Source organism: Myxine glutinosa, chromosome 4 (assembly GCF_964187855.1).
Source record: "Myxine glutinosa chromosome 4, kmMyxGlut1.1, whole genome shotgun sequence".
Lineage (NCBI taxonomy): Eukaryota > Metazoa > Chordata > Myxini > Myxiniformes > Myxinidae > Myxine > Myxine glutinosa.
In genome coordinates, this window is record NC_136264.1 from 207279392 (window position 1) to 207296969 (window position 17578).

General features: G+C 43.3%; 1 protein-coding gene across 1 annotated transcript in view; it reads left to right on the forward strand.

The window, feature by feature from the left end:
• The window catches only part of LOC137426019 (uncharacterized), a 40960-nt gene extending 23930 nt beyond the window's left edge, over positions 1 to 17030 (forward strand). Inside the window, exon 7 of the mRNA XM_078775356.1 lies at positions 16874 to 17030. Within this exon, the coding sequence (XP_078631482.1) occupies positions 16874 to 17030 (157 nt within the window). The remainder of the gene's footprint in view (positions 1 to 16873) is intronic.
• The last annotated feature ends 548 nt before the right edge of the window (positions 17031 to 17578 follow it).

Here is a 17578-nt window from a genome sequence, read left to right on the forward strand (position 1 = left end):
CACACTTGTAAATATGACATCATTAAATGGTTAAAGGTAGCACCCCTAGTTAGTCCACAAGCAACACGTAGGCCACCATAGGACTTCAGTTATTTCATAAGTATGTGTTTTAGATAAGGCCGTGTTTCCAATAGTTGAATCTGCGTTGTGTCGATCAAATAAGAGTAGGTCTCCAATCCGTCCATTTTAACAACCTCCCTCTCCAAGCGACACCATTACGTGCCCCTACAGTCGGTGCCTTATGTCTCTCTCTCAATTTGTTACGCGCCTTTGTTAGCAGCGTTCGCTGCCTTAACGCTCGCTCAACGCCGCCATAAGCCATGCGGTGAGGCCCGAGAAAGGAGGCGGAGCGCCAAGAGGAAGGTGTGGCCACGTCATCCAGTCATCAAAGGCATGGTCGGTAAGCCCTCACCAGCCAACCAGGGCTGAGGTAACATCACCGACAGGCGTGGCTTTTTGGCTCACGGAGTGATCATAAAAGAGAGAGGTATAAAAAGCGAGCGCAAAGCCCTTTCACAGGACTTTTGTCGGGAGAGCGCGCTGATTGCATTGTAAGAGACTGCGCGGAGGTCTGGCCAGCGAGCCCCTTTGTTAAGAGGACTTATTCAGCGGCGCTCATGAGAGAGGACTTCGAGGACTTGTCGGAGGCGTGCTTGTTGGAGAGATACGGCAGCGCTTGTTAAGGACTCACTCGCTGTCTTTGATTAAGAGAACATTAGAGAGAGGGCGTTTGGCACGAGCGTGCATTTATTACGTACGCCGCAGGACACCAGCTTCCCTCCGCTATATAACTGTCCGGACGCGTTCCAATATACGTGGAGCTGCCTGCCAGCTTCCGCCTGCTGGACCAGAGCCTGGACCCCATCGCCGGACCCTCTACCTGACCATCCTCCAGCTACAATCCCCATGTGAGTGTGTACGTTTGTCTAGGGTATTAGAATAAGACTGCCATAAAACTGCCCTGTGTTCTGCTTCTTCTTCTTCCTGTCCTGTACATTCTTTCGTTTCCTCTTCTCCTTCTTGTAAATAATTAATAAAGCCATCTTTGTTCTTCCTATACTCTGGTTTCCTCTCCATCCGATCGCATCTGTCCTTTCTATCATTGGGTAAACGTGGCACGAATAGGAACCGCTCAGAATCTGGTTTAGTCTCATTGTTAATAGCTCGGATCGCGGATTGCTAAGCATTTTCCATCATATCTGTGGTATGAGCGGGAGTTATTCCCTCGTTTCTGGCCGGCGTTAGTACTTAGGTAGTAGTGAAGCCTAGGCCTAACAAACCCTATCTAACGCCGTGCCGGGAAGGACGTTATAACCCCCAGGACTCGGGTCGACCAGAGAAAAAGACAAGGGGATTAACCCCCCCCCCCCCCCCCTTGATAAGGGGAGAGCCGACGTCCGAGATCTGTAACAATATCATCCTCTCCTTTTTATGCCTCTGCCGACGAAGTCACTGGAGGCATTATGTTTTCAGGGTTGTCCATCCATGCATCCGTCCGTCCGTGATAGGTTTTCGTTACTACGATAATAATAGAACGGCTGAAGGGATCTTAGTCAAACTTGGACAAGTATGTGTTATGATGTAAAGATTAACTAATTCGATTGTGGGGTCAAGAGTTCAAAGGTTAAAGGTCATGTCAGGTAAAAATTATTATGTTACAGAGCTAACTTGTGAACCGCTGGTGGGATTTTGACCAAACATAGTATAAGTATATATTATGATGCAAAGATGAACTGATTAGGTTTCTGCATCAAGAGGTCAAAGGTCAGAGTCTGTAATAGGTTGTTGTTACCATTAAGAATGACTGAAAGGAACTAAATCAAACTTGGTACACGTATGTAAAATAATGTAAATATAAATGGACTAGCGGGGTCACCCGTGGGAATCCCACGGGCATGGATGTGTGTGACATTTCGACATATTGAGTTATATGCTGCACATTCATTTTTACAAAATGGTTACTGGCAAGTCATCAGATCCAGAAATGGTGTGATGAACACAATTTATTTATTTCACATAATATGTGACCCCTCACTCCTCTCCACCTGACACTCTCCTGTCTCCACCTGACACTCTCCTGTCTCCACCTGACACTCTCCTCTCTCCACCTAGCACTCCTCTCCTCTCCAAACCCTCACATCCCTCTCCTTTCCAATCCCTCACCTCTCCAATCCCTCACACTCCTCTCCTCTCCAATCCTTCACACGCCTCTCCAATCGCGCCTCACACTCCTCTCCAATCGCGCCTCACACTCCTCTCCAATCGCGCCTCACACTCCTCTCCAATCGTGCCTCACACTCCTCTCCAATCGTGCCTCACACTCCCCTCCAATCACTCCTCTCCAATCGTGCCTCACACTCCTCTCCAATCACGCCTCACACTCCTCTCCAATCGTGCCTCACACTCCTCTCCAATCGCGCCGCACACTCCTCTCCAATCGCGCCTCACTCGCCTCTCCAATCGGCTTTCCCCGTCTCGTTTCTCTCCTTTTTCTCCCGTCTCGTTCTTTTTCTTGCTCCAAATCGGCCCGTCGGAATCGGAAATCGGCCCGTCTCGCCCGTCGGAATCGGAAATCAGCCCGTCTTGCTTTTGTGCTTGTGCGTAAATAAATTGTGTTCATGACACCATTTCTGGTGTTGGGCTAGCGGCTAGGGTGCCGGCTTAGGATCCTGGGTTCGAATCTCGGTCGATCGCCGAATTAATGCCAGGGGGGTTGACTCAGCCTGTCATCCTTCCGAGGTCGGCTAATTGAGTACCAGTTCACTGGTAATTCCCTGTTTGTCGTTGAAGGCGGCAAAAAGGGTTGGCGTCAGGAAGGGCATCCGGCCGTAAAACATTGCTTCAAAAAGGGGACAAAAAAACAACAACTACCACGGTCCCCGAAAAGGCCAACCCCCGCTTTGCGGGGAAAAATGGCCTCTAAACGGTGGTTTTTACACCATTTCTGGATCTGATGACTTGCCAGTAACCATTTTGTAAAAATGAATGTGCAGCATCTAACTCAATATGTCGAAATGTCACACACATCCATGCCCGTGGGATTCCCACGGGTGACCCCGCAAGTTTGCATTGACGTTCGTCGATGGACTCGTTCGCCCGTCTCATTCGTTTTCTTGCTGCATCCTGTTCAAGTCTGCGTTCTTCATCGATCGTCTCATTCATTTTGGAAATAGAAGTTTCCACGCAGCGCATGAATTGTCACGATCCTCAAGAGGAATTTGTCTCGTAATCATCAAATGATAAATGGCAAGTAAATTATATTGTGGAAAATTAAAGATTTCAAATAAACCTATTTAAAGTGTATTCGCACATAACTAATTTTAAAAAACGAAGAAATATCTCTCGGTAATTTCCTGAAACATATTTTACTTCCGGCTAATAATGTTGAATTAAATAAAAACGAAGAAATATATGTCGGCATCATTGTTGACGTTTTTGTGACGACTGTCATCAAACGAAAAAGTAATATATCTTAACGGAAAAGCAAAAGCGAATTTTTAATATATATCGACACGTTGCCGTCGGTGTCATGTTGGGCGGTGTATGATACACCATGACGCGATTTTTAAAAATATATCTCTGCATTTTCCCGCGTGTGTGGAATGTTCTCAATTATTGCTGACACCGAGTCCAAAACCATCGATAAAAATGAAATCATATGGTGAGTTAGATTGGAGATAAAGGCGTGAGAGAGACTCAATGGCCTTGAAGTTGAAGTTACAGGCGTTTGAGAATTCATTTCGTTCTATAAACGGCAACTTTCATTGGATTTCCTTCCCGTTTTTTTTCAACCGAGTCGAAAACTATGTTAGCGACTGTGAAAAATGAAATGATATATCGAATTTTTAATATGTATCGACACGTTGCCGTCGGTGTCATGTTAGGCGGTGTATGATACACCATGACGCGATTTAAAAAAATATATCTGCATTTTCCCGCGTGTGTGGAATGTTCTCAATTATTGCTGACACCGACTCTAAAACCATCGATAAAAATGAAATCATATGGTGAGTTAGATTGGAGATAAAGGCGTGAGAGAGACTCAATGGCCTTGAAGTTACAGGCATTTGAGAATTCATTTCGTTCTATAAACGGCAACTTTCATCGGATTTTCTTCTCGTTTTTTTTCAACCGAGTCTAAAACTATGTTAGCGACTGTGAAAAATGAAATGATATATCGAATTTAAAATAGATATCGACACATTGCCGTCGGTGTCATGTTGGGCGGTGTATGATACACCATGACGCGATTTTAAAAAATATATCTCTGCATTTTCCCGCGTGTGTGGAATGTTTGTGGAAAATTAAAGATTTCAAATAAACCTATTTAAAGTGTATGCGCACATAACTAATAAAAAAAACGAAGAAATATCTCTCGGTAATTTCCTGAAACATATTTTACTTCCGGCTAATATGTTGAATGAAATAAAAACGAAGAAATATATGTCGGCATCATTGTTGACGTTTTTGTGACGACTATCATCAAACGAAATAGTAATATATCATAACGGAAAAGCAAAAGCGAATTTTTAATATATATCGACACATTGCCGGCGGTGTCATGTTGGGCGGTGTATGATACACCATGACGCGATTTTAAAAAATATATCTCTGCATTTTCCCGCGTGTGTGGATTGTTCTCAATTATTGCTGACACCGAGTCTAAAAGTAAAACCATCGATAAAAATGAAATCATATGGTGAGTTAGATTGGAGATAAAGGCGTGAGAGAGACTCAATGGCCTTGAAGTTACAGGCCTTTGAGAATTCATTTCGTTCTATAAACGGCAACTTTCATCGGATTTTCTTCCCGTTTTTTTTCAACCGAGTCTAAAACTATGTTAGCGCCTGTGAAAAATGAAATGATTTATCGAATTTGATTTGAAATAAAACTGGGGGAGAGCAAGACACCACGGGCCTACAAAACAGGACTCAAAGCTATGCGAGTTAATAAAATTGTGGATATTTGTTTATAGCCACTCCCAGAATGGGTGGAGCTATGGGTGGAGCTACTCTGCAAACCGAGTAAGCCACACCCCGGACAGACACCCAACAGATAGACAGACAGACAGACAGAATCATCTACGGCTATTATAATATAGATTAGATTATGGGGTCAAGAGGTCAGAGGTCATGTCAGGTAAAAATGTGATATTTGAGAACAGCTGAAGGGATTTAAATCAAACTTGGTACACATATGTAAAATAATGTAAACATGAATGGATTAGATTATGGGGTCAAGAGGTCAGAGGTCATGTCAGGTAAAAATGTGATATTTGAGAACAGCTGAAGGGATTTAAATCAAACTTGGTACACGTATGTAAAATAATGTAAAGATAAATGGATTCGATTATGGGGTCAAGAGGTCAGAGGTCAGAGGTCATGTCAGGTAAAAATGTGATATTTGAGAACAGCTGAAGGGATTTAAATCAAACTTGGTACATGTATGTATCATAATGTAAAGATAAATGGATTTGATTGTGGGGTCAAGAGTTCAAAGGCTAAAGGTCATGTCAGGTTCAAAATTATTATGTTACAGAGCTAACCTGTGAACCGCTGGTGGGATTTTGACCAAACTTAGTATAAGTATATATTATGATGCAAAAATGAACTGATTAGGTTTCTGCATCAAGAGGTCAAAGGTCAGAGTCTGTAATAGGTTGTTGTTACCGTTAGAAACGACTGAAAGGAACTAAATCAAACTTGGTACAAGTATGTAAAATAATGTAAATATAAATGGATTAGATTATGAGGTCAGAGGTCATGTCAGGTAAAAATGTGATATTTGAGAACAGCTGAAGGGATTGAAATCAAACTTGGTACACGTATGTAAAATAATGTAAACATGAATGGATTAGATTATGGGGTCAAGAGGTCAAAGGTCAGAGGTCATATCAGGTAAAAATGTGATCTTTGAGAACAGCTGAAGGGATTTAAATAAAACTTGGTACACGTATGTAAAATAATGTAAACATGAATGGATTAGATTATGGGGTCAAGAGGGCAAAGGTCAGAGGTCATGTCAGGTAAGAATGTGATAATTCGGTTTCCGGTCTTGCTGGCGAGGGTTCGTTTATTCTCAGCTCTCCATGCTATCCATCGAAATCGAAGTTAAGTAATTGTTCCCATTTGTATTTTCGTTATAACTATTTATTTTATGGTGTATATATTGTCTCGCGACGAAGATTTTCGGTGCAAATCTTTCATACCTGTATTGAAAATCGTGTTAATTCGGGTCGTGTTTTGAGGCCTTGTAGTTGTACAGTAAACACTGTACAACCTTGAGGCTTTGTTTTTCTCTCAGCGGTCCGTGTTTTTGTGATCCAATAACTTTCGTTCTCTGTTTTCCCAATCTTTTCACCCCATAGCCCTCTTCCTTGTGTAAATCACAACTCAAAAAAATCCAAAAAAAAAACATTTCCTTCTCTGTTCTCATTCGTTTATTCATTCTTATTCGTTCGTTCGTTCGTTCTTCGACCACGTGTTTCTCCCCCATTTCCCCAGATAGATTGTCAAATTTCAACTCGTTATTTTATCGTCCATGCGTTATTGTTTTGATTATAGTTACTTTTGGTTTGAATTTCCTGTAACTTGTAATTATTTAATCGTGTTCTGCTCCTCGTGTGCGGCCTTGTAGTTGTACCCCCGTCGGTGTTTGTTATCTTAATCGTGTTTTGCTTGGCTCTTAGTTTTTTTCCCTTCTACCCCGAACATAATACTCTGTCTAACGTTCTAAATCCCCACCTCCCCACCCCCAAAAACCAAACAAACAAAAAAAAAACCAAAAACATTTATTTTCCTTTCTCCACGTGTACTGTTGACTCATCCTGTATTTTCTGTCCAGGTGTGCTGTTCGCCCCGCCCCCATTAACTCCTTGCCATCCACCGTTTGCCCTTCACGTGACTCGTGGTGGTCCCTCTCGGCTCTCCCCCCATTGGTATTTTTGTGCACATAAGATTGTTCACGGTTCTGTTTAAATATTATTTAAATATGTATAACCTTTCCCCTTCAGTGTTTTACTCAGTGGTATTTTACAACACGCTGTTTTTCTTCCTATTTAAAAGGCTTTTCTCAATTTCCTCTCCAACTCATTCCACCTCAAAAAAAAGAAATTCAATATCTTATACGTCTCCCTCACTACATGGTCTAAATTCACATTCATTCCATCCCTCCTCCATCATTCTGAACCGGATTGCTAACTTGAAAATCACAACAAACCCAATTTGTTTTCAATGTTCGTCTTTCATTAATCATCCACTTTCTAAACTCCCCTCTTGCCCCTCCCATCCAAATCCCTCCCCTTGCACCTACACTCCTAAACTCCCCCCTTGCCCCGCCACTCTTAAACTCCCCCCCTACCCCTCCACTCCTGAACTCCCCCCTTGCCCTTCCCCTCCTAAACTCCCCCCTCACTCCTCCCCTTCAAAACTCCCCCCCAACCCCTCCCATTCAAATCTCCCCCCATACCATTCCTCTCCAATTCTCCCTCCTCCCCCCTCCTCCTCAAAGCTGCCTCCTCCCCACTTCGTCTCCCTTCTATCTCATACCTCCACCCCCCCCAACCTTCTTCTTTCCTCTGCCCCCCCCCCCTCAAACAACCCCTCTCTGTGCCTCATCCCTTCACCTTCAAACCTTTCATCCTCCTCATCCTTCCCTTTCTTGGAACTCTTCTGCAATCGCTGACACACTAACAACTGCTCTCCCTACCTCCCCCTCTCATCCTTCATCTTACCCTACTCCTCCCCTCCCCTGTCCTGTACCCGATGCTCCCCCTCTCTCTTCATTAACGGTATGGACCTCAAACATCCGGGGCCTTCGCTCAAACCTGACTGATCTCTCCATACAGGTTGCTTCTGACAATCCAGACTTGATCTGCTTAACAGAGACTTTCCTCCTTCAAGATGTCTCTGATTCCTTAATATCTCTTCCTGGTTACTCCCTCCTCCGGTATGATAGACCTGAGCCTCGGCCTGGTGGTGGGGTGGCTATCTTTATCAAAAACTCTCTTCCTCACTCTCCTTGCACTGCCCTCTCTCCTCCTCACCCCCAGGAGTACCTCTGGCTACGGCTTCCTCTCCGCTCCCACCTTTTGTTCATATGTGTTCTGTACCGTCCCCCAAACAGTGATGACTCCATCTACATTTCACTGTCTGACAACATGGACCAACTTCTATCCACTCATCCCAACTCTCTCTTCCTCAGATGTGGTGACTTCAATTGTCATCATGCCACCTGGTTGGGTGTGGGTTCCTCTCTCACCAGTCATGGCACCTCAGCAAAGGACTTCTGTGACTCACTGGGATTGACACAATCTGTCAATTTCCTGACCCGGATCTCAGCCAATGGAGTATCTTCTCTTCTAGACTTGGTTATGACTAACTTCCCTGCTAATGTCTGCTGCTCTTCTTCTGCTCCAATCGGTTCTTCTGATCATGTGCTTGTCAAAGTGGACATCTCTCTGGCCATTCTCAGAGAGCCTCCTCAGCGTCGACGAGTCTGGCATTTCACTCAGGCCGACTGGGACGGTCTTCAAGCAGCCATCAATCGTCTGGATTGGTCTCCCATCTCCACTGCCTCTGACATCAATTCTTCCTGGGAATTCTTCCAAAGCAAACTGATCTCTCTCATGCACAGATTTATCCCATCTCGCCTTCAGTTGTCTTACCCTTCCTCCCGTCCATGGTACACTGAATCTTGTGGTGAGGCAGTTGCCCTGAAACAACTTGCCTTTGCCTCTTGGAAGGCTAATCCAACTGAAGGAAATCTCAGTTCCTTCCACCAAGCTCGGAACAAGTGTGTGTCTACCCTCAGGAGTGCCAGGAAGCACTATCTCTCCTCACTCAAGAATGAACTCTCAAACCTGTCTCCTTCCTCCAAATCCTGGTGGCGTCTGGTCAAATCCGTTTCTGGTGTTTGTTCCCCCTCCATCCCCTCCCTTACCTCAAATGGCCACACAGTTGACATCGCACGTGACAAAGCCGAATGCCTCAACTCTGTGTTTGCCTCAAAATCCTTAGTCCCAAACCCATCTCTCTCTGTTCCCACCTTTCCCAGTCGAACCAAACTGCTCCTGGACTCTGTGACCTTCTCTCCTGACAAGGTGGAGGAGTTTTTGTCAAACCTCGACTCTGATTCTGCAACTGGACCAGATGGCATCAGCCCACGGGTCCTAAAATCCTGCTCTGCCGCTCTATCTCACCCTCTCTCTGTTCTTTTCACCCTATCCTTTGCTCAAGGTCATCTGCCAGCATCCTGGAAATCAGCAAACATTACCGCTTTACACAAAAAAGGTGCAAAAACAGATCCTTGCAACTACAGACCAATCAGCCTGCTCCCAATTATCAGCAAAGTCATGGAATCCATCATTGCTTCGGATATGAAATCTTTCCTCTTCTCCAATGGCTTGATCTCTGATCATCAATTTGGTTTCAGACCAGGTCACTCTACTCTGGACATGCTGCTTCTGCTGTCTCAACAATGGATGGAGGTCCTCAATGCCAAACAGGAAATCAGAGCTGTCTCCCTTGACATATCACGTGCCTTCGATACGGTCTGGCACCCAGCTCTGCTCACCAAACTCTCCTCCTATGGTATCCATGGAAATCTCCATGCATGGCTTGCAGACTTCCTCTCTGGTCGTAGTCAACGTGTGGCCCTGAATGGGTTTCTCTCATCTCCCCTTCCCGTTCAGGCTGGAGTTCCCCAAGGCAGTGTGCTGGGCCCTGTGCTTTTTCTGGTCTTCATCAATGATCTCTCCGACTCTCGGGAAAATCCTCTGTATCTCTTTGCTGATGACTCCACTCTCTGCCGCTCCATTCCTCTTCCCTCAGATCGGCAGTCTGCAGCCTCCTCACTCTCTGAAGACCTGGACAAAATCACAGACTGGTCAAACATGTGGAACATGTCTTTCAATCCTGACAAATCTCACACTCTTACTATGTCTCTCCGAAAAGATCGACTGGACAACCCTCCCATCTACTTTCTCAACAATCCTCTCCAAGAAGTTCTGTCGCTCAAGCTTTTGGGTCTCACCATCTGCCATGATCTTTCTTGGGAAAACCACATTTCCAAGCTGGCCTCCAAAGCCAGTCGCCGACTGGGCATCCTCCGTCGTGCGAAGTCCTTCCTAGGCACACCTGAGCTCCTCACCACATACAAGGCTTTCATCCGCAGCTCAATGGAATACTGTTCTCCCCTATGGGCTGGTGCTCCTGCCTCACACCTGGCTCGGCTTCACGCTGTTGAATCCAAAGCTTTCAGAATCATTGGAATCTCCCGCGATGAAGCTATCTCTGAGGGCCTTTCACTCACTCACCGCAGGCAGGTAGGTGGTCTTTCTGTCTTCTACCGACTCCTCTCCGGCCTTGCTCCCCCAGCTCTCTCTGTGCTCTGTCCCCCAAATATTCCTACAGGTCGCACAAGATCTGCCAGCCACCCTCTGATGGTTAAACTGCCGAAATCTCGGCTCTCTGCTCACCTTCACTCTTTCATTCCTCTTTTCTCCCGCCTCTGGAACAAACTCCCACACTCACTTCAATCACACTCCTCCCTCCAGGTCTTCAAAACAGCTGTTCACCACCATCTCTTATCTTCCCCCATCCAAAACCTTGATCTTTTCTACCCCCACTAATTCACCCCAGATCCACCTTGTTTGAAATTCCAACTTCTTACCTGGAAGTCTTGGCAGTGTCCATATGTTTTATACCTCTCCCACCCCCCCCCCCCCCCCTTCCCATGCCTCCCGCCCAAAGCCCTCTCCCTCCCACAGTTCTCTCGATGTCTCCATGTCTCTCGGTCCCTGCTCTCAAATGTTGTGTTTGTGTCCTTCCCCCTCTCTCCCCATCTTGTCTACCGCTCCCGATGTTATATGTTATATACTAGGGCATGCCCGTACTATATCTATATCTAAAATTATATCCCCCCCCTCTATTTACATGAAATGGTTTGGTCCAAAGCGAACGGCTTGCGAGTGGTGACAATCCCCCCCCTCTATTTACATGCAATGGTTTGGTCCAAAGCGAACGGCTTCCGGAGTTTGGTAAAGAAATCGCCATCGCGTGCACAAACGCGCAGGAAAGCGAATGAATCGCAAATTCGTTTTTATTAGTTGTAAAACATAGTTTAACGCCAACATAGTTTGCAAACGTGAAATAAATGAATACGCTCTCAAATGTGCCATCCGAGGCAGAGTGTGCCCGCCACGTTCGGCACACGCGATCGTTCGCTGCTCTCTGATTGGTTGAATCGTTTTTTGGACATAGCTCGGTAAGTAATTGTCCGATTAATATGAAACCTTGAAAAGGCACATCCTCGGGTCCCCAGCAATATACCTGGCAAGTTAAAAGTATATCGGACCCGTGGTTGTCGAGAAACAGCGGTCACAGACAAACGTACAGACAGACAGACAGAGATTACTGGAATTATAGATAGACTAGGGCATTGCCCGTACGTGGGTGCCCGTTCCTTGCCAATGCCCGTACTATATATATATCTAAAATTATATCCCCCCCCCCCCTCTATTTACATGAAATGGTTTGGTCCATTCGCAACGACCACAGAACCCCCCCCCTCTATTTACATGCAATGGTTTGGTCCAAAGCGAACGGTTTGGTCCATTCGATGTGATTCGATGATTCGATGTGAATGGTTTGGTCCATTCGCAACGACCACAGAACCCCCCCCTCTATTTACATGAATGGTTTGGTCCATTCGCAAAGCCAAAGCGAACGACCACAGAACCCCCCCCTCTATTTACATGAATGGTTTGGTCCATTCGCAAAGCCAAAGCGAACGACCACAGAACCCCCCCCCCCCCCCCCTCTATTTACATGAATGGTTTGGTCCATTCGCAACGGCAAAGCGAACGGCGAACGGCTAAATCGCCATAGCTCGGTAAGTACTTGTCCGATTAATTTCAAACCTTGAAAAGGCACATCCTCGGGTCCCCAGCAATATACCTGGCAAGTTTCAAGTATATCGGACCGGTAGTTGTCGAGAAACAGCGGTCACAGACAAACGTACAGACGTACAGACGTACAGAGATTACTGGAATTATCTATATTATAATAGCCGTAGATGATTCTGTCTGTCTGTCTGTCTATCTGTTGGGTGTCTGTCCGGGGTGTGGCTTACTCGGTTTGCAGAGTAGCTCCACCCATAGCTCCACCCATTCTGGGAGTGGCTATAAACAAATATCCACCATTTTATTAACTCGCATAGCTTTGAGTCCTGTTTTGTAGGCCCGTGGTGTCTTGCTCTCCCCCAGTTTTATTTCAAATCAAATTCGATAAATCATTTCATTTTTCACAGTCGCTAACATAGTTTTAGACTCGGTTGAAAAAAAACGGGAAGAAAATCCGATGAAAGTTGCCGTTTATAGAACGAAATGAATTCTCAAAGGCCTGTAACTTCAAGGCCATTGAGTCTCTCTCACGCCTTTATCTCCAATCTAACTCACCATATGATTTCATTTTTATCGATGGTTTTACTTTTAGACTCGGTGTCAGCAATAATTGAGAACAATCCACACACGCGGGAAAATGCAGAGATATATTTTTTAAAATCGCGTCATGGTGTATCATACACCGCCCAACATGACACCGCCGGCAATGTGTCGATATATATTAAAAATTCGCTTTTGCTTTTCCGTTATGATATATTACTATTTCGTTTGATGATAGTCGTCACAAAAACGTCAACAATGATGCCGACATATATTTCTTCGTTTTTATTTCATTCAACATATTAGCCGGAAGTAAAATATGTTTCAGGAAATTACCGAGAGATATTTCTTCGTTTTTTTTATTAGTTATGTGCGCATACACTTTAAATAGGTTTATTTGAAATCTTTAATTTTCCACAAACATTCCACACACGCGGGAAAATGCAGAGATATATTTTTTAAAATCGCGTCATGGTGTATCATACACCGCCCAACATGACACCGACGGCAATGTGTCGATATCTATTTTAAATTCGATATATCATTTCATTTTTCACAGTCGCTAACATAGTTTTAGACTCGGTTGAAAAAAAACGAGAAGAAAATCCGATGAAAGTTGCCGTTTATAGAACGAAATGAATTCTCAAATGCCTGTAACTTCAAGGCCATTGAGTCTCTCTCACGCCTTTATCTCCAATCTAACTCACCATATGATTTCATTTTTATCGATGGTTTTAGAGTCGGTGTCAGCAATAATTGAGAACATTCCACACACGCGGGAAAATGCAGATATATTTTTTTAAATCGCGTCATGGTGTATCATACACCGCCTAACATGACACCGACGGCAACGTGTCGATACATATTAAAAATTCGATATATCATTTCATTTTTCACAGTCGCTAACATAGTTTTCGACTCGGTTGAAAAAAAACGGGAAGGAAATCCAATGAAAGTTGCCGTTTATAGAACGAAATGAATTCTCAAACGCCTGTAACTTCAACTTCAAGGCCATTGAGTCTCTCTCACGCCTTTATCTCCAATCTAACTCACCATATGATTTCATTTTTATCGATGGTTTTGGACTCGGTGTCAGCAATAATTGAGAACATTCCACACACGCGGGAAAATGCAGAGATATATTTTTAAAAATCGCGTCATGGTGTATCATACACCGCCCAACATGACACCGACGGCAACGTGTCGATATATATTAAAAATTCGCTTTTGCTTTTCCGTTAAGATATATTACTTTTTCGTTTGATGACAGTCGTCACAAAAACGTCAACAATGATGCCGACATATATTTCTTCGTTTTTATTTAATTCAACATTATTAGCCGGAAGTAAAATATGTTTCAGGAAATTACCGAGAGATATTTCTTCGTTTTTTAAAATTAGTTATGTGCGAATACACTTTAAATAGGTTTATTTGAAATCTTTAATTTTCCACAATATAATTTACTTGCCATTTATCATTTGATGATTACGAGACAAATTCCTCTTGAGGATCGTGACAATTCATGCGCTGCGTGGAAACTTCTATTTCCAAAATGAATGAGACGATCGATGAAGAACGCAGACTTGAACAGGATGCAGCAAGAAAACGAATGAGACGGGCGAACGAGTCCATCGACGAACGTCAATGCAAACTTGCGGGGTCACCCGTGGGAATCCCACGGGTGACCCCGCTAGTAGATAGATAATAGCCGTAGATGATTCTGTCTGTCTGTCTGTCTATCTGTTGGGTGTCTGTCCGGGGTGTGGCTTACTCGGTTTGCAGAGTAGCTCCACCCATAGCTCCACCCATTCTGGGAGTGGCTATAAACAAATATCCACCATTTTATTAACTCGCATAGCTTTGAGTCCTGTTTTGTAGGCCCGTGGTGTCTTGCTCTCCCCCAGTTTTATTTCAAATCAAATTCGATAAATCATTTCATTTTTCACAGGCGCTAACATAGTTTTAGACTCGGTTGAAAAAAAACGGGAAGAAAATCCGATGAAAGTTGCCGTTTATAGAACGAAATGAATTCTCAAAGGCCTGTAACTTCAAGGCCATTGAGTCTCTCTCACGCCTTTATCTCCAATCTAACTCACCATATGATTTCATTTTTATCGATGGTTTTACTTTTAGACTCGGTGTCAGCAATAATTGAGAACAATCCACACACGCGGGAAAATGCAGAGATATATTTTTTAAAATCGCGTCATGGTGTATCATACACCGCCCAACATGACACCGCCGGCAATGTGTCGATATATATTAAAAATTCGCTTTTGCTTTTCCGTTATGATATATTACTATTTCGTTTGATGATAGTCGTCACAAAAACGTCAACAATGATGCCGACATATATTTCTTCGTTTTTATTTCATTCAACATATTAGCCGGAAGTAAAATATGTTTCAGGAAATTACCGAGAGATATTTCTTCGTTTTTTTTATTAGTTATGTGCGCATACACTTTAAATAGGTTTATTTGAAATCTTTAATTTTCCACAAACATTCCACACACGCGGGAAAATGCAGAGATATATTTTTTTAAATCGCGTCATGGTGTATCATACACCGCCCAACATGACACCGACGGCAATGTGTCGATATCTATTTTAAATTCGATATATCATTTCATTTTTCACAGTCGCTAACATAGTTTTAGACTCGGTTGAAAAAAAACGAGAAGAAAATCCGATGAAAGTTGCCGTTTATAGAACGAAATGAATTCTCAAATGCCTGTAACTTCAAGGCCATTGAGTCTCTCTCACGCCTTTATCTCCAATCTAACTCACCATATGATTTCATTTTTATCGATGGTTTTAGAGTCGGTGTCAGCAATAATTGAGAACATTCCACACACGCGGGAAAATGCAGATATATTTTTTAAAATCGCGTCATGGTGCATCATACACCGCCTAACATGACACCGACGGCAACGTGTCGATACATATTAAAAATTCGATATATCATTTCATTTTTCACAGTCGCTAACATAGTTTTCGACTCGGTTGAAAAAAAACGGGAAGGAAATCCAATGAAAGTTGCCGTTTATAGAACGAAATGAATTCTCAAACGCCTGTAACTTCAACTTCAAGGCCATTGAGTCTCTCTCACGCCTTTATCTCCAATCTAACTCACCATATGATTTCATTTTTATCGATGGTTTTGGACTCGGTGTCAGCAATAATTGAGAACATTCCACACACGCGGGAAAATGCAGAGATATATTTTTAAAAATCGCGTCATGGTGTATCATACACCGCCCAACATGACACCGACGGCAACGTGTCGATATATATTAAAAATTCGCTTTTGCTTTTCCGTTAAGATATATTACTTTTTCGTTTGATGACAGTCGTCACAAAAACGTCAACAATGATGCCGACATATATTTCTTCGTTTTTATTTAATTCAACATTATTAGCCGGAAGTAAAATATGTTTCAGGAAATTACCGAGAGATATTTCTTCGTTTTTTAAAATTAGTTATGTGCGAATACACTTTAAATAGGTTTATTTGAAATCTTTAATTTTCCACAATATAATTTACTTGCCATTTATCATTTGATGATTACGAGACAAATTCCTCTTGAGGATCGTGACAATTCATGCGCTGCGTGGAAACTTCTATTTCCAAAATGAATGAGACGATCGATGAAGAACGCAGACTTGAACAGGATGCAGCAAGAAAACGAATGAGACGGGCGAACGAGTCCATCGACGAACGTCAATGCAAACTTGCGGGGTCACCCGTGGGATTCCCACGGGTGACCCCGCTAGTCTTATTATAATTCACTAAATGTCCGTCCGTCTGTCTGTCTGTCCGTCCGTTCCCAGGTACCGCAAAAACGGCTGAACCGATCGCAACGAAATTTTGGGTGGGTAATCCTGGGACCCCCTGGAGTAAAATAGGCGATATTGTTTTTCCAATTTTTTTTCCAATTTTTCAAATTTCCCCAATTTTCCAGTTTTTCCAAACACGATGGAATAATATTTACCGATATGAACAGTGATGTGGCTTTTATTGAAATTCTACAAGTACTGTTTAGATTTTGATGGTTTGCGTGTGATATGATTTAACGGATGTTTATATAAATCGTTTACATTTTTTTTTTAAAGCCTTCAATTTCTGATATTTTGCCTTTTCATTTGGGCCTCCCAATTGAAGCCCCGCCCACAGGGAGGGTACCGTTGCTAGTGTTTTGAATTGACCACACAAACAATTTTAATTTTGGAGCCACAATCAAGGTTACAGCTACCATAAACAGTCATAAGAGTTGTAATCATGACTCCATTTGTGATCATAAGCCGTGGAAATGCGCACTTCGTGGTAGGCAAAGCAAAATTAATTGTACAGTATTGTACATTATATAACTTTGATTTAAACTATTTTTGCTGAGCTGTATCACGACTGTGTCTTGATTGGCTGTCGACAGCCGTCTTTCACCACGCCCCTTTCCAAAGGACCAATCAAGTGGCAGCAGTGCCGTCGGTCACAAACCCGAAGCCCACAATGTGGATGGTGGTGGTCAGCGATTGGCTGCCAGAAATCACGTGACGCCGCATGTAAGTGCTGGCTTGATGAAGGATTAATAGCCAATTTTGAGATGAAATGGCAATGAAACGAGGAGAAATTGTTTAAATGACTGAAAAAGATGAAATCATGATATGTTTGGTTTTCAGTTAGTTTCCTCACACCAAAGAAAATAGCCATTCATAAATTGCAAAGACCTCACAGTTTTAAACTTTTTCATTTTGAGGTTGCTCATCTACTTTTTGGGACCATCTACATATTACATAAACATAGGGAAGAAAGGGTGACTGCAGCGAAATGGAAATTGAAAACAGGCAGGTGTGCGGGAGAAGAGGAGCATGTAAGAGGGCTGGGCTGGGGGGAGTGGTGAGGGGAGGTATGAGATAGTGTCAATAACATTTTGCATATGTAATATGAAGATGGCCCTTGGTACATAAACAATTTTTTACGCTTTCATAGAATCTGGCCTTGATCGTCATGTTCTCAATCTCGTCTACATCTTTCTAACCCATACCTTGACCATTCCCTGCATCCTGACTCGCAGCCGGTCTTCCCAGATGACTATTGAACATTTAATGAGGTTAGCCTTTACATCTTGGGGTGGGTG